Source organism: Hippocampus bargibanti, linkage group LG09, assembly GCF_051943395.1.
Source record: "Hippocampus bargibanti isolate YZ-2025 linkage group LG09, ASM5194339v1, whole genome shotgun sequence".
NCBI lineage: Eukaryota > Metazoa > Chordata > Actinopteri > Syngnathiformes > Syngnathidae > Hippocampus > Hippocampus bargibanti.
This window is the reverse complement of record NC_142742.1, coordinates 6,846,867-6,863,962: the sequence shown is the minus strand read 5'-3', so window position 1 is coordinate 6,863,962 and position 17,096 is coordinate 6,846,867. Positions and strand designations below refer to the sequence as shown.

The 17,096-nt window shown below is 40.2% G+C and overlaps 1 protein-coding gene across 1 annotated transcript; it reads right to left on the bottom strand.

Moving 5' to 3' along the window:
* Positions 1 to 905: 905 nt before the first annotated feature.
* Positions 906 to 17,034, bottom strand: hspa4l (heat shock protein 4 like). Its single transcript, XM_089004476.1, has 19 exons — positions 16,672 to 17,034; positions 15,219 to 15,276; positions 14,992 to 15,132; positions 14,225 to 14,347; positions 14,040 to 14,139; positions 12,404 to 12,537; positions 12,079 to 12,323; positions 11,930 to 12,006; positions 10,242 to 10,393; positions 10,048 to 10,154; positions 7,447 to 7,580; positions 7,118 to 7,314; positions 6,946 to 7,020; positions 6,298 to 6,450; positions 4,442 to 4,567; positions 4,202 to 4,309; positions 4,011 to 4,130; positions 2,705 to 2,866; positions 906 to 2,620 (listed from the first exon to the last, which is right to left on the bottom strand). The coding sequence occupies exons 1-19, from the start codon at positions 16,776 to 16,778 to the stop codon at positions 2,444 to 2,446; spliced, it is 2,496 nt and encodes an 831-aa protein (XP_088860602.1). The 5' UTR covers positions 16,779 to 17,034; the 3' UTR covers positions 906 to 2,443.
* Positions 17,035 to 17,096: the final 62 nt, after the last annotated feature.

Genomic DNA, 17,096 nt, shown 5'->3' with positions numbered 1-17,096 from the left:
TCAGTAACCACGCCCCTAATCGACTGTCAAACAGGGATCGCCCTGTTTGACAGTCGGACGAGTCGGACGAGATTTTGCGGCGTTTAAAGTCCCAGTCGGGCGAGATCATTTTCACTTTTTTTTGTAGCTTTCAAACTATTTATTTTTTTTCCTTTTTGAAAGAAAAATAAAGATATAAAAGTTTGTTCAGGAAACTCTGACCAAACCATCCATTGTGATAAACGTTATTTAAATATTGAGCTTCTGTCTAAGAGAAATTGCATATATGTATCGTTATGCCAAAAATAGTTTTAGAACAAAATCCAAAACAAAAATAATATTTTAATTTTATTTTTAGGAAACAAAATAGTAATAATTTGAACCTTCAGAATTATTTTACTGGTTAACAAAAGATGACGTTTGTTATGCTGTGTCCATCTGAAGAGGCCATAAAACAGTGATTAAATTCGACTTGACACTGCATTAGTGTCACACTACTTTTTTATAACCTGCTCTGTGTTGGTTATGGACTATAAATGTGGTTTGAGCATAGCATTTCTTTTTTGTTGTTTTTGTGTTGTCTTTGTGTATTATTTTGTCACTTTGTGTTGTTCTGCGCCACGTAGACTGGATGCAGTTTGATTTTCAACATTTTTGGCTACTACATTCATTAAGTGCTCTGTTCCAGCTTCAGCTGTTGTTAAAGCGCTATATAAATGTATTATATTGTATGTTACAGTTCTTATCATTCCACATTGTGTTTGACATGGGAACTCGAATCACCTATGCAAGCCTTAACACACTGAAAATGACTAGGATATCTGCATAATCAGTTAATAAATGCTATAAATCAATAACAGCTTGTATTTTCTTCATGACATCCTGATGAACACAAGCTATTTTATTTCATTTGCTCAAAACATGACTGCACAACAGAAGACTTATTTTCACACCTGAAATTGTTTATTTTCCAACTTCTATCCTAAATGGAATCTTGCATGAAAAAAAAACTACAACATGGAAATAGGTAAAATCCCATCATCTCCAACAGAGATGATGGGATCTAGATTAGCCATTGGGAATCTTTTCTTATACATATACCTTAAATATGATGTCTTTTATTAAATATTAAAATAGATTTGACATCCCAAATGTATTACATACAAATATATACCGTAGAATTAGCACTACTGCATACAAACTAACCGTTTGGTAAAAGCTGTTGTCTACTGTAGTTTTCTTGTTCTGTGGAGGGGCAGAGGACACAGAAAGCAAATGCTTCTTTGAAGGGAATGTTGAAACATTTCAATCTACAGTGATAACTTGGCTTACGAACTTAATTGGTTCCCAGAGTGTGTAAGGTGAAAAATGTGTATCCCAAAAATGTATTTCACATAGGAAACCATTAAAATGAGAATAATCCGTTCCCAGGTCCCCATAAAACATAATGTTCTACTTTCTAATTTTCTAAGCCTTAAAACTATACAAAATATACTTTATGTGTAATAAATGTGCTATGGTATTATAATTAAAGAAATAAACTACGGTATAATAAAGTCCTTTTATTTACCTTTGTGATGGTTGTTGATGGCTTGATGGAATGGAGTAGCCGGTTTCATCAGCCTTTCTCTGCGATAATTTTAACTAGTTCCTCATCAATTGTGTTGTTTAGCTGGGTTGACAGCTTTTTGCATCAAGTGTACAGATGGCTTGTGCGGGTTATTTGTGGAGCCTGATTGATGGGAATTTTAACCTTGCAGTCTACACTCTTCTTTTGAACTATCAAAGTTGAAAAAAATCCAAATTTCAGTTTTCTATCCATTTTGTCGCTCTGTCATCTGCCTGTCTCTTTAATGTTTAAACCACCTCCCCTCGCTGCTGCGTTCTTGACCAATCAGGTGGCTTTAACCAACGACTGGGGGCGGGGAATAGAGGACAAAAAATTTCGGCAGCCATTTTCTTTTTGTGAGAATGGCTTCACTCTGTCTGTAAACCCCTCATTGTTGCGTTCTTGACCAATCACGTAGCTTTAACGGACAACAGGGGGCGGGGAATAGAGGACCAAAACAAGCCGGCTGCCATTTTCTTGTTAGAACGGGCTCGTTCGCGAACGACACATCACTCATTGTGGCAGCTCCGTGTGTATCCCGAAAAATAGTTCATATGCCAAGGTAAAATTTTCATGAATTTAACGTTCGTAAACCGAGGGGTTCGTAAACGGAGGTATCACTGTAGTGGGTCTTTTCTTTAATAATCAAAAGCATTTGAGAGCAGGAAAACACCCCAGTCACACATGAGGATGGACAGAAGACTGCAAACTAACAATATGGAGATGAGCAAAGCCAATAAACCCCCATCTTGTGTGGCTGATGAGGATTGAGAAGTGGTCCCAGTTACTTTAACACTATCCTTACTGTCTACATGGTCGTCATGGAGATGGAGGCTTAGAGATTGGACAATCTTCTTAGTCGACTTCCATTTCCTTTGCCATATGTTTCACGTGTTGGTTTCCCTTGGAGTCGCCACTCCCATCCGGGACTTGCTTAGCGGTCGGGCCGCTGTTATTTTCAATCACCTCGTGGGTCTCTTCCATTGACGGTTTGGACCTGTTGATCACTGCAGCACACACATCCTGAACCTCCTGCATGAGTGTCACAAATTTTGAGTGTGAAGTCCAAGCACATATATCTAGCAAGACTCAAATTGTTGTTTTTTTGGGATATACCTGGATTTTGGAAATGATATCTGTTACTTTGACAACGGGATCTTGAGTGACGGCCAGTTTACTCTGCGCGTTAATCTTGCTGTTCATCCACATCATGCTGTCATTCAAGCATTTCTCCACCGTGTTGACATCCTCTGCAGCCACATGGAGATAACGCTCATCCTGTGGAGAATTTGCAATCATGTGAATCACTCCTCACACACTCCTGAATGGAGACACCCTGAACTGGTTACCAGCCAATCGCAGGGCAGTGTGCTCATATTCACACATATGGACAATTTTAGAGTGTTCAATCAGCCTGCTGAGCATGTTTTTGGAACGTGGGAGGAAACCGGATGACCCGGAGAACACCCACACGAGCCCGGGCAGAACATGCAAATTCCACATAGGGAGGCCAGAGAGGGATTTGAACTCACAACCTCTGCACTGTGAAGTTGGCATGCTAACCACTTGATTACCAGGCCACCGTTAATTACACTCTTCAGAAAAAAAAGATACCAACAAAATATAAGTTCTGAATTACAAAAGTTACAAAAACAGTTGTGAACAAATGAAAATATCAGTGGTTACTACGATGGACATCTTATCATGTTATTAAAAGTGAAAAGGTGAGAAAATGGATAGAAAACTGTGAAATTTGGAATCGTTTAAACTTTATTGATAGTTCAAAGGCAGAGTATAGAATGCAAGGTTAAAATATTCCATCGATCAGGGTCTCTTTAATGTTTAAACCACCTCCCCTCACTGCTGCGTTCTTGACCAATCACGTGGCTTTAACCGAAGACGGGGGGCGGGGAATAGAGGACAAAAAAAGTCGGCAGCCATTTTGTTTTTGGAGAACGACTTCACTCTCTCTGTCTGTAACCCCCACCCCTCACCGCTGCGTTCTTGACCAATCATGTGGCTTTAACAGACGACTGGGGTTGGGGAATAGAGGACCAAAACAAGCCGGTGCCATTTTCTTGTAAGGAGAACGGGCCCGTTCGCGAACGACACATCTCTCAATGTGGCAGCTCCGTGTGTATCCCAAAAATAGTTTGTGTGCCAAGGTAAAATTTTCATAAATTTAACGTTCGTAAACGAAAAGTTCGTAAACCAAGAGGTTCGTAAACCGAGGTATCACTGTATTAGATTACCCTTTATTTGTCTCACAGTGGAGAAATTTCCAATGATGATGACAAAAATGACTGTGCATTAAAGGGGTTAATGGCTGACATGAGATTTCACAAGATCAAACTATTTTGCCACATTTAGCTGTAAATGCAGTGAATTGTCCAATGAGGGGGCTGGGGGGGGGGATGCTCACCTTCTGTTTGTAAGAGTCCACAAACTTCATGTAGAATTGTAGCCTCTTGCAGAGTTCCTCAAAAGCCTTTGGCCGGTCCTTGTGCTCTCTGTGTCGGTCTTGAATAGGCTGACCCAGACTCTAAGCATGCATATACTCTTCAGCACACAAATTTCCATCGTATATCAAATACAAAGTGATAGAAAACAAACCCTGAGTGCATCCAGCTTTTCCACGTAGACGTCTTTGGATTGGTCCTCCCCTTCCTCGTACAGCCAATTTTCAGTGTCCTCCAGGAGCAACGTCAAACGGCTACCGTCCTATTTATTACAAATATTAAGAATCAAAATCCATATGCCGATTCTTCCAAATAGTCAACACAATAAAATAAAATAAAATAAAATAAAATAAAATAAAATAAAATAAAATAAAATAAAATAAAAAGCACTTACTTCCTCTGTGATATACTTCTCATAGATACCACACAGTTTATTCCGAAGATCATAAACGTATTCTTCCACAGCGTTTTTAGCATCATTGGCCTCTTTCACTTGTTTGTCTTGCACGATCATTTGACGCTGGGATCAAGAAGAAAAAATGTAAACATGACAGTTTTTCTTGGAAACAGTCACTACATGGTTTGATATGTGACGTCACCTCAAGTGAGGTTACATAGAGGCCTTCAGTAGTGCTATGTCTGAATCAATCCAATCCTTAATTACTTTTTTTATGACTATACAACAGTGACGGAGCGTCAAGGCCTGCAAAGCCTTCTCTGCTACCCTAAAAATATCTGAATCACGGACTGATGTTAATTATATTTTTTGTCCATGAATTCTTATATGAAATAATTCCAAAATGGCTTTCAGCTTCCTTTCATCACTTTTCCCCTGTTGCGCTGCTTCCAGACGTATTGAAGCATTTAACCAATCACATTCCAGACATTATTTGTGACCAGGGTCAGAAATCTACCTGGACCCCTTCACAATAAGTTCTAGGGGCCCTGTTGCATCAAATGTGTCAATCAAACTGTTGCCCGAACCAATCAGATTTCGAGTTGGCAACCCAAAATGGTTACCAACGCCTTCTCGAAGGCGCTAGTCAACGTTAGAGTTTTCGCAAACTATGATTAGCTAGTCACTAGCCAACCATAGTTTGCGAAAACTGCTCTGATCACAAGCTGCTAGTCACATTAGCATACTGGCCAGAGCTAGCACACTGTATCGGTAGCGAGCTGCATAAGCAAATATATTGTGTTGATTTAATAGAAGTTTCGTCAACCCACAATGGCTGAAAGAGGAGAAGATATGGATTTGGTTGGAGATTACTGTTACCATTTTCAAGATGGACAATTCAAGAAAAAAAAACATAATTAAGAAAGGTCAGTCAGTTATGTTCCGGCTAATAGTAGCCTCTAGTGGACTTGTAGTAAATCACACCACACTTTTTTCAGTCTGGATTGATTCAGACATAGCACTACTGAAGGCCTAGCGATGAAATCCACTGCTATACAATTGTTACTGCAGCTACAGCTGCGACTGTGATGCATATAAAAAGTGTGGTGTGATTTACTACAAGTCCACTAGAGGGTACCGTTAGCCAGGAAATAAGGCCTGCAAGAATGCGCCTTTGTGTCACAAACTCGAAATCTGATTATTTAAAGCAATACTTTTATCAACACATTTTTATGCTACGGCACACCAAACTGATTGTGGAAGTGTCCAGGTAGATTTCTGACCCTGGTAACAAATAATGGTTGAAATGTAATTGGTTAAATTCTTAAATACGAAAACACACATCTGGAAGCAGAACAGGAGAAAAGCAAAAAAAGGAGGCTGAAAGACAATTTGGAATTATTTCATAAGAATTCATGGACAAAATATAATTTACATCAGTCTGTGAATCAGATATTTTTAGGCCAGCAGAGAAGGCCTTGCAGGCCCTGACGATGCACCACTGGTTAGTAGCTATCAAAAAAAAATTTAAGTCACCACTTGTTGCGAGGCCGATCTATATTGGATTGGATTGACCTTTATTAGTCTCGCAATGGAGAAATGTACATTTCACTGCCGCAAAGTTATGAAAGGAAGATGAAAGGAAAAAAAGAAGTAGAAAAACAAAATACAGGTGCTGCCGTAAAGGCAGCCACTCTCGCGGCACCGTCTTGAAGTCAAAAGAACAAAAAAAAAAAAACAAGCAGTTCTAGATGAAAGAGAGAGGACGAAAGCATCCTTTTCACCAGTGGATCACTGACATCATGGCGGCATGTGCACGATTGATCTTTAAAAAGACCGTTTGAGAGACTCACCTCAAACTGCACAAAGTCGTAGAGCACCTCGCTGTCAAGCTGTCTGATATTTTTGGCCACAATGGGAAGGTCGGCACTCTTCACCTTCACTTTTGCTTTGTTCACCGCTACTGCTGCTGGGTCCTGCTTGTCCCCTGCACCACCAAAACCACCCTGCGCCGCAAAACACACTTAGCTTAGAAAATATTCTAAAGGACTCATGACGACATCCGTCGATCCATTTTTCTTAATCTAGTTATGCTCATCGACGGGATACATATGTCTACGGAGAACAGAATTCTGAGATCATTACCAGGTCGGCTTAGTCATGCTGATGAGGTGATACCGGGGCAAATGTGGCAATCAGGGCCAGTCATATACCATAATCAGTCAGGACAAAAGAAGTAATCAGTTTAGCTTCAGGGGATACTTCTCTGCTCCCCCCAACATTAGAGCAAGGACCTATCAAAGCAGAGGTCTGGCACCGCCACATCTCGACATTAGGGATATACTGAATATATAGGGCCAGAAGTACCAGAAACATTTTAGTGCGCTGACAAAGCTTCTCGGATGAGGAGCGAAACGTCCGACACCTTCAAAGAAGTACTGATGACGGCTAACGAAAACTTTTCATCGAGCAGACATGACATCATGTTCTGTTCCACTGACCTTAGTGGTGCAAGTGTAGTCTTCATTTGGTTGGTCGCCCTGGTTTTGCACTTCCTGGTCGATCTGCATTTTGGTCTGACAAATATTGACATTTAAATGACAAATACCGACTATGTCTGTAAAAATCATATTTGGTAGCTTCGTTAAAATCTGAAACTGAAATCCTCTCCACCTGCTCCTCTGTTTTGCCTTCACTTTGCGCAAGTGGCTCTGCGTCAATCTGCATGTCCTCCACTTCTCCTTTCTGGGGCTCAATCAAAGACGCACTGGACACACTGAAGATGCCGTGGACATTAAAGCGTACTTTGACCTTCACTTTGGAGCTTTCTCCATCTGGCTGGGGCACCACATTCTGGACTGAAAAACACCCTGGGGAACGGAGAAGGAAAAACTGACTGACTTTTCAATAAAGATGTCTCAAAACCCAAACGGTGCTGATTGGTTTATTGTCCTTCAGTATGATGTTTACGGACGGACATGGAGCAGAGAATAAGTCATTACCTATTTGACAATCTGGATATGGAAGCTCTTGAGGGCAGCTGTAAAAGGCTTCAAGGTCAAAAGGCTCTTTCTTATGGAAGGTGATGACTTTGGAAAAAGGAGCAGCATGATTCTTACTGAACACCTCACACTCTCTAAAATAAAGGGAAAGAGAATGAGTTAGAATTTGGAGAATTGAGGTGAAGAGCAATACTGGAGTGGGGAATATGAAAAGTGAGATGGTAGTGAGAAAACCGGAAATTGAAATTGGTGTGACATGTAGAAGACCTCCAGCATACAAAAAACATCAATGCCAACAAACACTTTTGATAAAAAAAAACCTTCATATATTGATACCTTGGCTTACGAACTTAATTGGTTCCAAGACAGAGTGTGTAAGGCAAAAGGTGTGCATCCCAAAAATTAATTTCCCATAGGAAACCATTAAAATGAGAATAATCCGTTCCCAGGTCCCCATAACACATAATTTTCTACTTTATAATTTTCTAACCCTAATAACTACAAGAAATATACTTATTTTATGTATACCAAAGGTGTTATGGTATTATAATTAAAGAAATAAACTGTCCTGTATAATAAAATTGTTTTATTGACCTCTATAATGGTCATTGATGGTTTGATGGAATGGAGTGGCCGGTTTCATCAGCATTAAACACTTGATGAGGGCCGTAACCTTCTTCTTTCACCATCTTGAGGAATGATCCCTTGTAGATGCTTTCTCTGTGATAATTTTATCTAGTTCCTCATCAATTGTGTTCTGTTTCGCTGGGTTAATAGCTTTTTGCATTGAGTGTACAGATGGCTTGTGCGGGTTGTTTGCGGAGCTTGATTGATGAGATATTTTAACCTTGCAGTCCACACTCTGCCTTTGAACTATCAAAGTTGAAACTCTTACACTGTCGTCTGCCTGTCTTTTTAATGTTTCAACCACCCCCTCACTGCTGCGTTCTTGACTAATCACGTGGCTTTAACCGAAGACTGGGGCGGGGAATAGAGGACAAAAACAGTCGGCTGCCATTTTGTTGTTAGAAGAACGGGCTCGTTCGCGAACGACACATCACTCATTAAGGCAGCTCCGTGGATGAAAAAAGTTCGTATGCCAAGGTAAAATGTTCATAAATGTAATGTTCGTAAACCGAAAAGGGGTTCGTAAACCGAGGTATCACTATATCTGAATACAATTCAAAAAAGATATTCAGGAACTAGATTTATTTATTTTTTTACAATATTCCAATGCTGAAAATGTTCTCACAAAGATCAACTGTATGTTTGGCATCAAGAGACACTTTTCTGCGCGCTCTCAAGGGACCTCATTAAATAACAACACGTGCACTTTAACTCAACACTTTAACACAAACGAACATACGCAATAATAAGTCATTCCATGAGCATGAGATTTATGATCATGTTTTTTGAAGAAACAAGGAAGCAACACCCATTTGGTCTGTTGTATGGGAAAAATATATATTTCGGGCATCATATCGATTCGATGGATTGTAAATTTCTAAAAACGACGTGCGGCGACAATCAATGTAAACTAGTTCAGCACCAATCAGTGTACTGGATGGGAGACTCCACTTAAAGGACAACCGACGCCTCCGGACAAGTTGTGTCCAAAATTTGTAAAATCACTTCAAATGAATTTCACTGAGCATATTTTACAAAGATTCCGCTGCATATAGCTATATTTTACGTTTTAAGACTCGCACTGAATATTCAGGTTCGAGTTGATGACGAGGCCTGACGTGATGTCACATCTGGATCTGGACAATGCATTTTGGGTAGCTTGGGTAGTGTGGTCGTGTTGATCCATGTTGATGGCGAAATTAGAAGGAAAAAACATTACTAACGCGATGGTGAATCGTTGTGTGTTGCACCATGACGACTATTTGATACTCGCTGACACAAATTCCCAGCAGACAAATCAGCCCATTTCCAACGGAACTTGGGTGCCATCTTGTGCTTTTTCTGGGCGCTGCATTGGAATCCAGACGCCTCAAAATGAGACGGAAGGACTTCTTTAATCAATTGGAAACATTTATGCAAACCTTTTCAGAACTATTTCAATCATATTCATAACTGGATGAGTAACAAGAAAGCATCTTCTCGGAATCTGAAACCGTTGTTTTGATTCTCGAGCAGGCAAGACATCCTTGTGTGACGTCACGAACAAGGGGACTGGACCTTCTGAAACTGAAACTTTCGGAGGTCATTTTGTAGTAGTTTTGGGACACTTTAAGTCATTTTTATTGATGTTTTACATTTGACTAAAACTAACAGCCTGCGTGTTTTGGGTATTTTAGATGCTATAAAACATTTTTCTGATGTCAGTTAGGAAACAAAAAAATGGTGTCGGTTGTCCTTTAACAACAGCTGAAGCTGGAACAAAGTGCTAACATGAAAAAAGGGAAATGGTGTTCCCTTGTGGAAGGGAAAAAAACATGCTCACAGGCCATGGCACCCAATCAAAAAAACAAAACCCGAACAAATTCGGGAATCGACGTCATATTTTCAATACCCAAATAAATTTGTGAATGGCAGTGAATGAGTTAAATGAGTTTGACACCCGTGTGACTAGACGAAGATGTGATGTGCACTGACCCAAGTCCATCTTCTGTTGGTGATTTCCAACGAAGAGTAATCGGGAAGGGAACAGCATCGGTGATGGAGAATTCACGCACTTTAAATGCCGGAGACAAGATTGCACACTGCAACAGAACGAGAAGAAGAAAAAAAAAAACATGAACACACAGCAGGATGTATTCCAAAGGAAAGGATGGAAAGAAAACAGGAACCTGAAGAGCAGCGCCTCTGGCGACAGCCTCGTCAGCGTTGAGCGTGGTGCTAACGTCTTGGCCGAAAAACATGGCGATGCGATCTTTGACGGCTGGTATTCTCGTGGCGCCTCCCACGATCTCCACGGAGGAGATGTCGTCCCGGCTCAGCTCTGCCACACAACAGTTTAACGTATCGTGACCTGACATACCTGAGCGGATTTAACTCATTCACTGCCATTTACGAATTTATTCAGGAATTGAAAATATGACGTAGAGCGCCATTCCCATTTTTTTTGGGTTGTTTTTTTCATGCTTGGGTGCCAATAAAGCGCTGGCCAGGCGTCTGGCAATGTTTTTTCATTGCACAAGGCAGCAGCTTTTTCCATGTTAGTGCTTTGTTCCAGCTTCAGCTGTTGTTAAAGCGCTATATAAACCAATATATAAGAATTGCATTGTATTTTGGACAGCTACCCTCATTTCAAGCTCATATAACTCCAGACCCATATAATTTAGGAATTAACTTTTTTCCAATGAAAGAAGAGAGTCTAAGGTTTCTAATACTGTACTGAATGTTTCTGTAGTTCTAAAACTCAATATTGTGTGGGTCCTGGAATTCAAGTGACAATGACAAAAACCCTGGCACTGGAGTGGATACATTTTTGCACGTCTGACAGTAAATGAGTTAAAATATGTAAACAGTATTTATAGTTTATATATTTGAGACAAATACTATCGGAGCACACATAATTGTTATTATTTATTATATATTTATTATTTATTGATTAGTTATTTATATAATAATAATAATAAATTATTATTAATAATAAATTATTATTAATAATAATAATAATAATAATAATAATAATATTGTGAGACGAATAAAGGCATATCCAATCCAATCCAATCCAATAATAATAATAATAATAATAATAATAATAATAAAATTCATTTCTAAGCGCCTTTCAAAACTCTCAAGGTAACTTTACAGTGACAGGATCAGTTTTTTTGTGGGTGAGCAGCGGCAGCCACACGCGCCAGTGTTCACTCAACCCGGAAGTAACTCAAATAGATAGAAAGCTAGCTAGCAAGCCAATAGAGGGCCAACAGATACCTAGCTAGATAAGCAGCCAGCTAGATAGTAAAAAGATAGCTAGCTAGATAGCTAGCCAGCCAGCTTATTAATTATTTTTATTTAGATTATCGCCAGATATTAAAATTATTAATTATAAAACATTATACATTCGTCAGCATTATGTTTATGAGACTAGATAGCTAGCCAGCCAGCTTATTAATTATTTTTATTTAGATTATCGCCAGATATTAAAATTATTAATTATAAAACATTATACATTCGTCAGCATTATGTTTATGAGACGATTTATTGGGGTGCCAATAAAGCGCTGGTCAGACCTCTGGCAATGTTTTTTGTTTTCCCTTCCACGAGGGGGCAGCATTTGCCTTTTCTACAGCCGCCCCCATTTCAAGTTCAGATAACTCCAGAACCATATAACTTATGAATGAACTCGTTTTCGAATGAAAGAAGAGAGTCTTAGGTTTCTCACGCTGCTTTGAGTGTTTATGTAATCCTAAAACTCAATATTCTGTGGGTCCTGGAATTCAAGTGACAATGACAAAAACCCTGGCACTGGAGTGGACACATTTTTGCACATTGTCTGGCAGTGAATGAGTTAATGATCGGGACGTACTTGAATGTACAAGGGCGGCCTTCAGCGGTATCTCGATCCGCGTTAAATAGCGTGCACATAATTCCTCAAAATGGGCCCTGTGGGTTGAAAAGAAAAATCCATATCTTGTTCCATGCTATCATGCTATCAAGCCGCGTCTTTATTCGCACCTGTTCATCCTGCCGGAAACGTCAATGTCATTCATGAAGCACTCGATGTTGAGAGGCAAGTCTGAAGAGTTGGCACTCATGAGCTTTTTGAGCTTCTCGCACTCCTGATGCAGACAGAGGACAGCCCTGGGATTGTCTCGCACGTTCAGCTTGTACTTCACTTTGAACTCCTCGCAGAAATAATTCACCAGGGCCTCGTCAAAATTACGTCCGCCCAGATTGGGGTCAAACGCTGTGGCGAGGACCTGGACACCATGTATGATATCGGTGAGCTAAAAGTTTCACGGTGAGTATTGAGAAGACAAAACATTGGAAGAAGACTGACCTTGAGTTTGCCTTTGTTGAAAGATGCGATTGCCACTTGGTAAGATGAATGTCCCATGTCCACAAAGACAACATTGCGAGGTTTCTCATCTGGAGTGGGAAGGTCCTGTTTGTAGATTCCATAGGCTAATGCCACTGTGAAAGTCAAAGTGAAATTTCATTGATTTTTAATTTTGAAGCTATATTTTACGTTTTAAGACTCGCGTCGAATATTCAGGAAGACTTGTTTTCGAGTTGATGACGATGCCTGACATGACGTCACGTCTGGAAAGCCCCCGACCGAGAAAGCGACACACAATGCATTTTGGGTACTTTGTTTCGTCTGAAAACTGCGTGTTGATCCGTGTTGATGGTGATAGAAGGAAAACACATAAATAACGCGATGGTGAAACATTGTGTGTTGCACCAAGACTACTATTTGATACTAGTTGCCTTTTATGAATTTGGGGAACCCATTAGAATGTTTAAATCCCTTCAAATATTACATATAGAGCACACAGCAAATTAATGAATAACTCGTTTTCAAATCTGAAGTCAAGAATAATGACTTTTATTGCGGTTGACATCCAAAAATATGAAATTTTGGCTCAGATTTTGTCATGATCTGGTTGGCGACCAACGGGGGGCGCTGTCGGCCCCGCCTGCACCTGCGCAGGTGCTGGTCGTCCCGATCAGATTGGCGACCAGCGGGTAGCGACGTCAGCCCTGCCTGCAGCCTCGCAGGTGTTGGTCGTATAATCAATGACACTTAAAAGGACACCTGACACGATCATCCGGGGCCGATTCATTGTTTGTTTGCTGCTTGGTTGCAGCAGGCATCGTGTACGTGTTTGTTTAACCTTGGCGGACTTTTACACTTGGTTTTCTTTTGCTACTTTGTATTTTTTCCATTCAGATCATTTTGATGTTTTACATTTTGTTACTGCTGACCTTTATTTTAATACAATTTGTCAAACAACCTCCTGCTCCCTCCTGCCTGCTTTTTGGGATCCGCACCCGCCATCACCACCTCGCGAACCGTGACAGATTTTAGCAATCATCATGGAATTTAACAAGTTTGATTTGCTTTCGCGGGCCGAAAAAAATGATGTGGCGGGCCGGATTTGGCCCGCGGGCCTTGACTTTGACACCTGTGGTCTAAGGTTTCTTATGCTGCATTGAATGTTTATGTCATCCTAAAGCTCGACAAAGACCCTGGCACTGGATTGGACACATTTTTGCACCTCGTCTGGCAGTGAATTAGTTAAATTATGTTGCACAGATGGGACGCTCCTCCACATTTGTTACCCCTTGGTAGAGTCCCCATTTCAAGCTCATATAACTCCAGACCTATATAATTTAGGAATTAACTTTTTCTGATGAAAGAAGACAGTCTAAGATTTCTTACGCTGCATTGAATGTTTATGTCGTCGTAAAACTCAATATTCTCAATTTCTCCACTGTGAGACTAATAAAGGCATATCCAATCCAATCCAATTCTGTGGGTGCTGGAATTTGAGTGAAAATGACAAAAACCCTGGCACTAGATTGGACACATTTTTGCACATCGTCTGGCAGTGAATGAATTAATGACTGCATACCCTAACAACGCACCCTTGAGATGGAAGGTCGCACACTTATGTTACAATTTTACTGACCTGCGGTGGTGTCATTTATGAGCCGTAAACAGTTGAGACCAGCTATTTGCGTCGAATCCAAAACGGATCGTCTCTCGGCATCTGTAAAAAAGCATGGCACCTGCCGAAAATAGAGAACAAACGTTTGTGGTTGAGATTGGGTAGTCTTTGGTGGAAAAATCAGCAGAAGCGTTTGTATCGCGTACAGACACCACGCAGTCCACCACGGGCTTCTTCAGCGCCCCCTCTGACGTCTCCTTTAGTTTGCTGAGCAACATGCCTGTGATCTGCTGCACTGTGAACACTTTGTCCTCATTCAGATAACGCACCTGGAGAACATTGGGATTGTTTTTGTGGCCATTACAAGAGATGTGAAACAGCTTTCTTATTGTATTATCTTGAATGAATCCTCATTGGAATTAGAAATGTAACCTTTTAAAATTGGTAGTAATAATAGCAATAAGATTAACAGTAATAACAATAACAATAACAATAACAATAACAATAACAATAACAATAACAGAAGAATAAGAAGAATACATTTAATTTATAAGTGCCTTTCAAAACTATTAAGGTGACTTTACAGTCACAGGATCAATTTTTCTGTGGGTGGACAGCGGCAGCCACATGCGCCAGCGTTCACTCAACCCGGAGGTAATTCAAATAGAAAGCTAGCTAGCTAATAGATAGCGATATAGTTAGCTAATCGATAGCTAGCTATATCGCTGATAGCTAGCTATTAGCGATATATCTAGCTAATAGATAGCTAGCTACATCGCTGATAGATAGCAAGCTATATCGCTAATAGCTAGCTACCTATATAGTTAATAGCTAGCTGATAGATAGCTAGCTAGATAGCAGTAAAACTGTCGTGCTATTCCAGTACAAATGTTTAGTACACATAGGCTGAGATAGATATAAAATGATGGATGAAAATGCAAAATAAATACATTAAATAAAAAGTCTAATTTACCTTCAGTCCAGTGGTTTCATCGGGTAGTTTATGCAAACTATAAGGTAATTTGTTTTTTTCTGCCTGTACAAAAGGGTCATCGAATGCTCTTCCGTGGAACCTTTTGAAGCCATGGATTGTATTTTTAAAGTTTGTGATCATCTGAAGGGGGAAAATAGCATCATAGCGTGAATATTTAAGTCATTTAAATTGAGGGACGCTTTCAATAAGCATGCGAGTGTCCTTACTTGACTCTTAGCTGCATTTCCGATGATGCGGTTTTTGGTGGCAAAAGACACACAAGCCCTTGATGAAAATGAGACAAATGAATCAAAAGATAAACTATGGAGAAATAATGACAATATATGTGCCCACGGAAGATATATATAATAATATATAAGTGTCAGCGCAGAGCGCCAATGCATATGTGGAACTGTCGCAGCTTGGAATTGAAGCGGATGTATGTGGGACAGAAGATGAGAGACAATCTTTTTGTCAATGAATGCTACGGCTTCGTGTTTGCTTTCAACATTTCATATCCTGCAGAAGATGTGCACATTTCACCATGACGTCCCTGATCCACTGGTGAAAAGGATGTTTTGATCCTCTTTAATCGAGCAGAAAGTGCTTTAGATTGAATGACTGTATCTTTTGTGTTGTGTCACATTATTTGTTATTTTGTTGTTGTTTTTTACTTCAAGATGGCGCCGCTCCTGTATTTTGTTTGTCTATTTCTTCCTTTCCTTTCCTTTCCTCTTACTTTCATCACTTTTCTGCTGTGACATGTAAATTTCTCCACTGCGAGACTAATAAAGACTAATCCAGTCCAATAATTTGATTGTTTGGAGTGGGAGCTGAAAGTCACTTTTCATTTATGGACTTTTCAGACATACACAGGCAGGATTGTTAACCTTCAAAAACCTTCGTTCATTTTAAGCCATTTGTCATCATTATCCTTTTTGTGATTCAGAAGCAATTTAGAGAAGGAGAAGGTGAGCTTTAGACTGCCTGTCGCAGCTGACTTTGGTCGCTAGCCAATAGACAGGTCAAAAGTATTTATCAACCCCCTTTTTCCCCCTAGAAAAAACATTAGTATATACAGTAAAGTCTCGTTATATCGATATCCAAGGGAGTCCGAAAAAATATCGATATAACCAGGACTATCGATATATCCGACCCTGTTTGCATGTAATTTTCTCAGTGCGTACATAGAAATAGTATCGATATAACCGGGACTATCGATATATCCGATATCGATATAACGAGACTTAATGTATGTAACTTTTAATTGGACATGTTTGTATTGTGATAGAATTTTCTGACTATTGGGCTGTGGAACCTTCCTTGAAGGTTTCCCACACTTGTTTGACAGCATGGCGAAAGTAACACACATTCACTAATAGAGGGCATGGTTTCCTGATGTTTTAATGCACATTTTAACAATAATGCACCGCCCAACACGATGATGTATACTATCATGTCACTTTTGAGGCAAAGTCTTTTACAATTGCTTATAAAAAATGGTGAGTTAATTTTGACCTTTGCTTAGGCGAAAAGGCCTTCCGGAGTCAGCAGCATCGCTCGTCAAAGCGTCACACAAGAGGCACACGTTGCGTAATAAACTCGCAACGGGACTACTTTCCCCCATGCGATGACGCCTGTCTTTTATTCCTGTGTTTATTTCTATAGTCTTGTACTTACGGCGTGCATCTGTCACTGTATTCGTTGGCGACGGTCTCAATGCCACCGCTCCTGGCTACGGCGATGTAGCAGTTTAGGAAACCCACATCAATGCCGACCACTGACATGATGAAATATTTTTTACCCTCCTGGGAAACTTATGCCGATGCACTTGTCACCTTGTGAAGACTGTTACACAAATCTATTGAGGAAAAAAAATGGTAAATGTAGTCCTCCTCTGAAAATCAACACGTCCCCCAACTACAGGTGCAATTACGCGTTGTTATGTAATTTGGGTTGTTTATAGCCAACTCATCCGCCGTAATCCCGTGGACACCGATGCCCAAAGTGGATTCTCCCACTCCGAAGGCGACTGTAAACATCACCAAAGGATCCTGATGCATTTAAGATCCGCCTCCACTCGTCACTGATTGGTGTGTCATCCT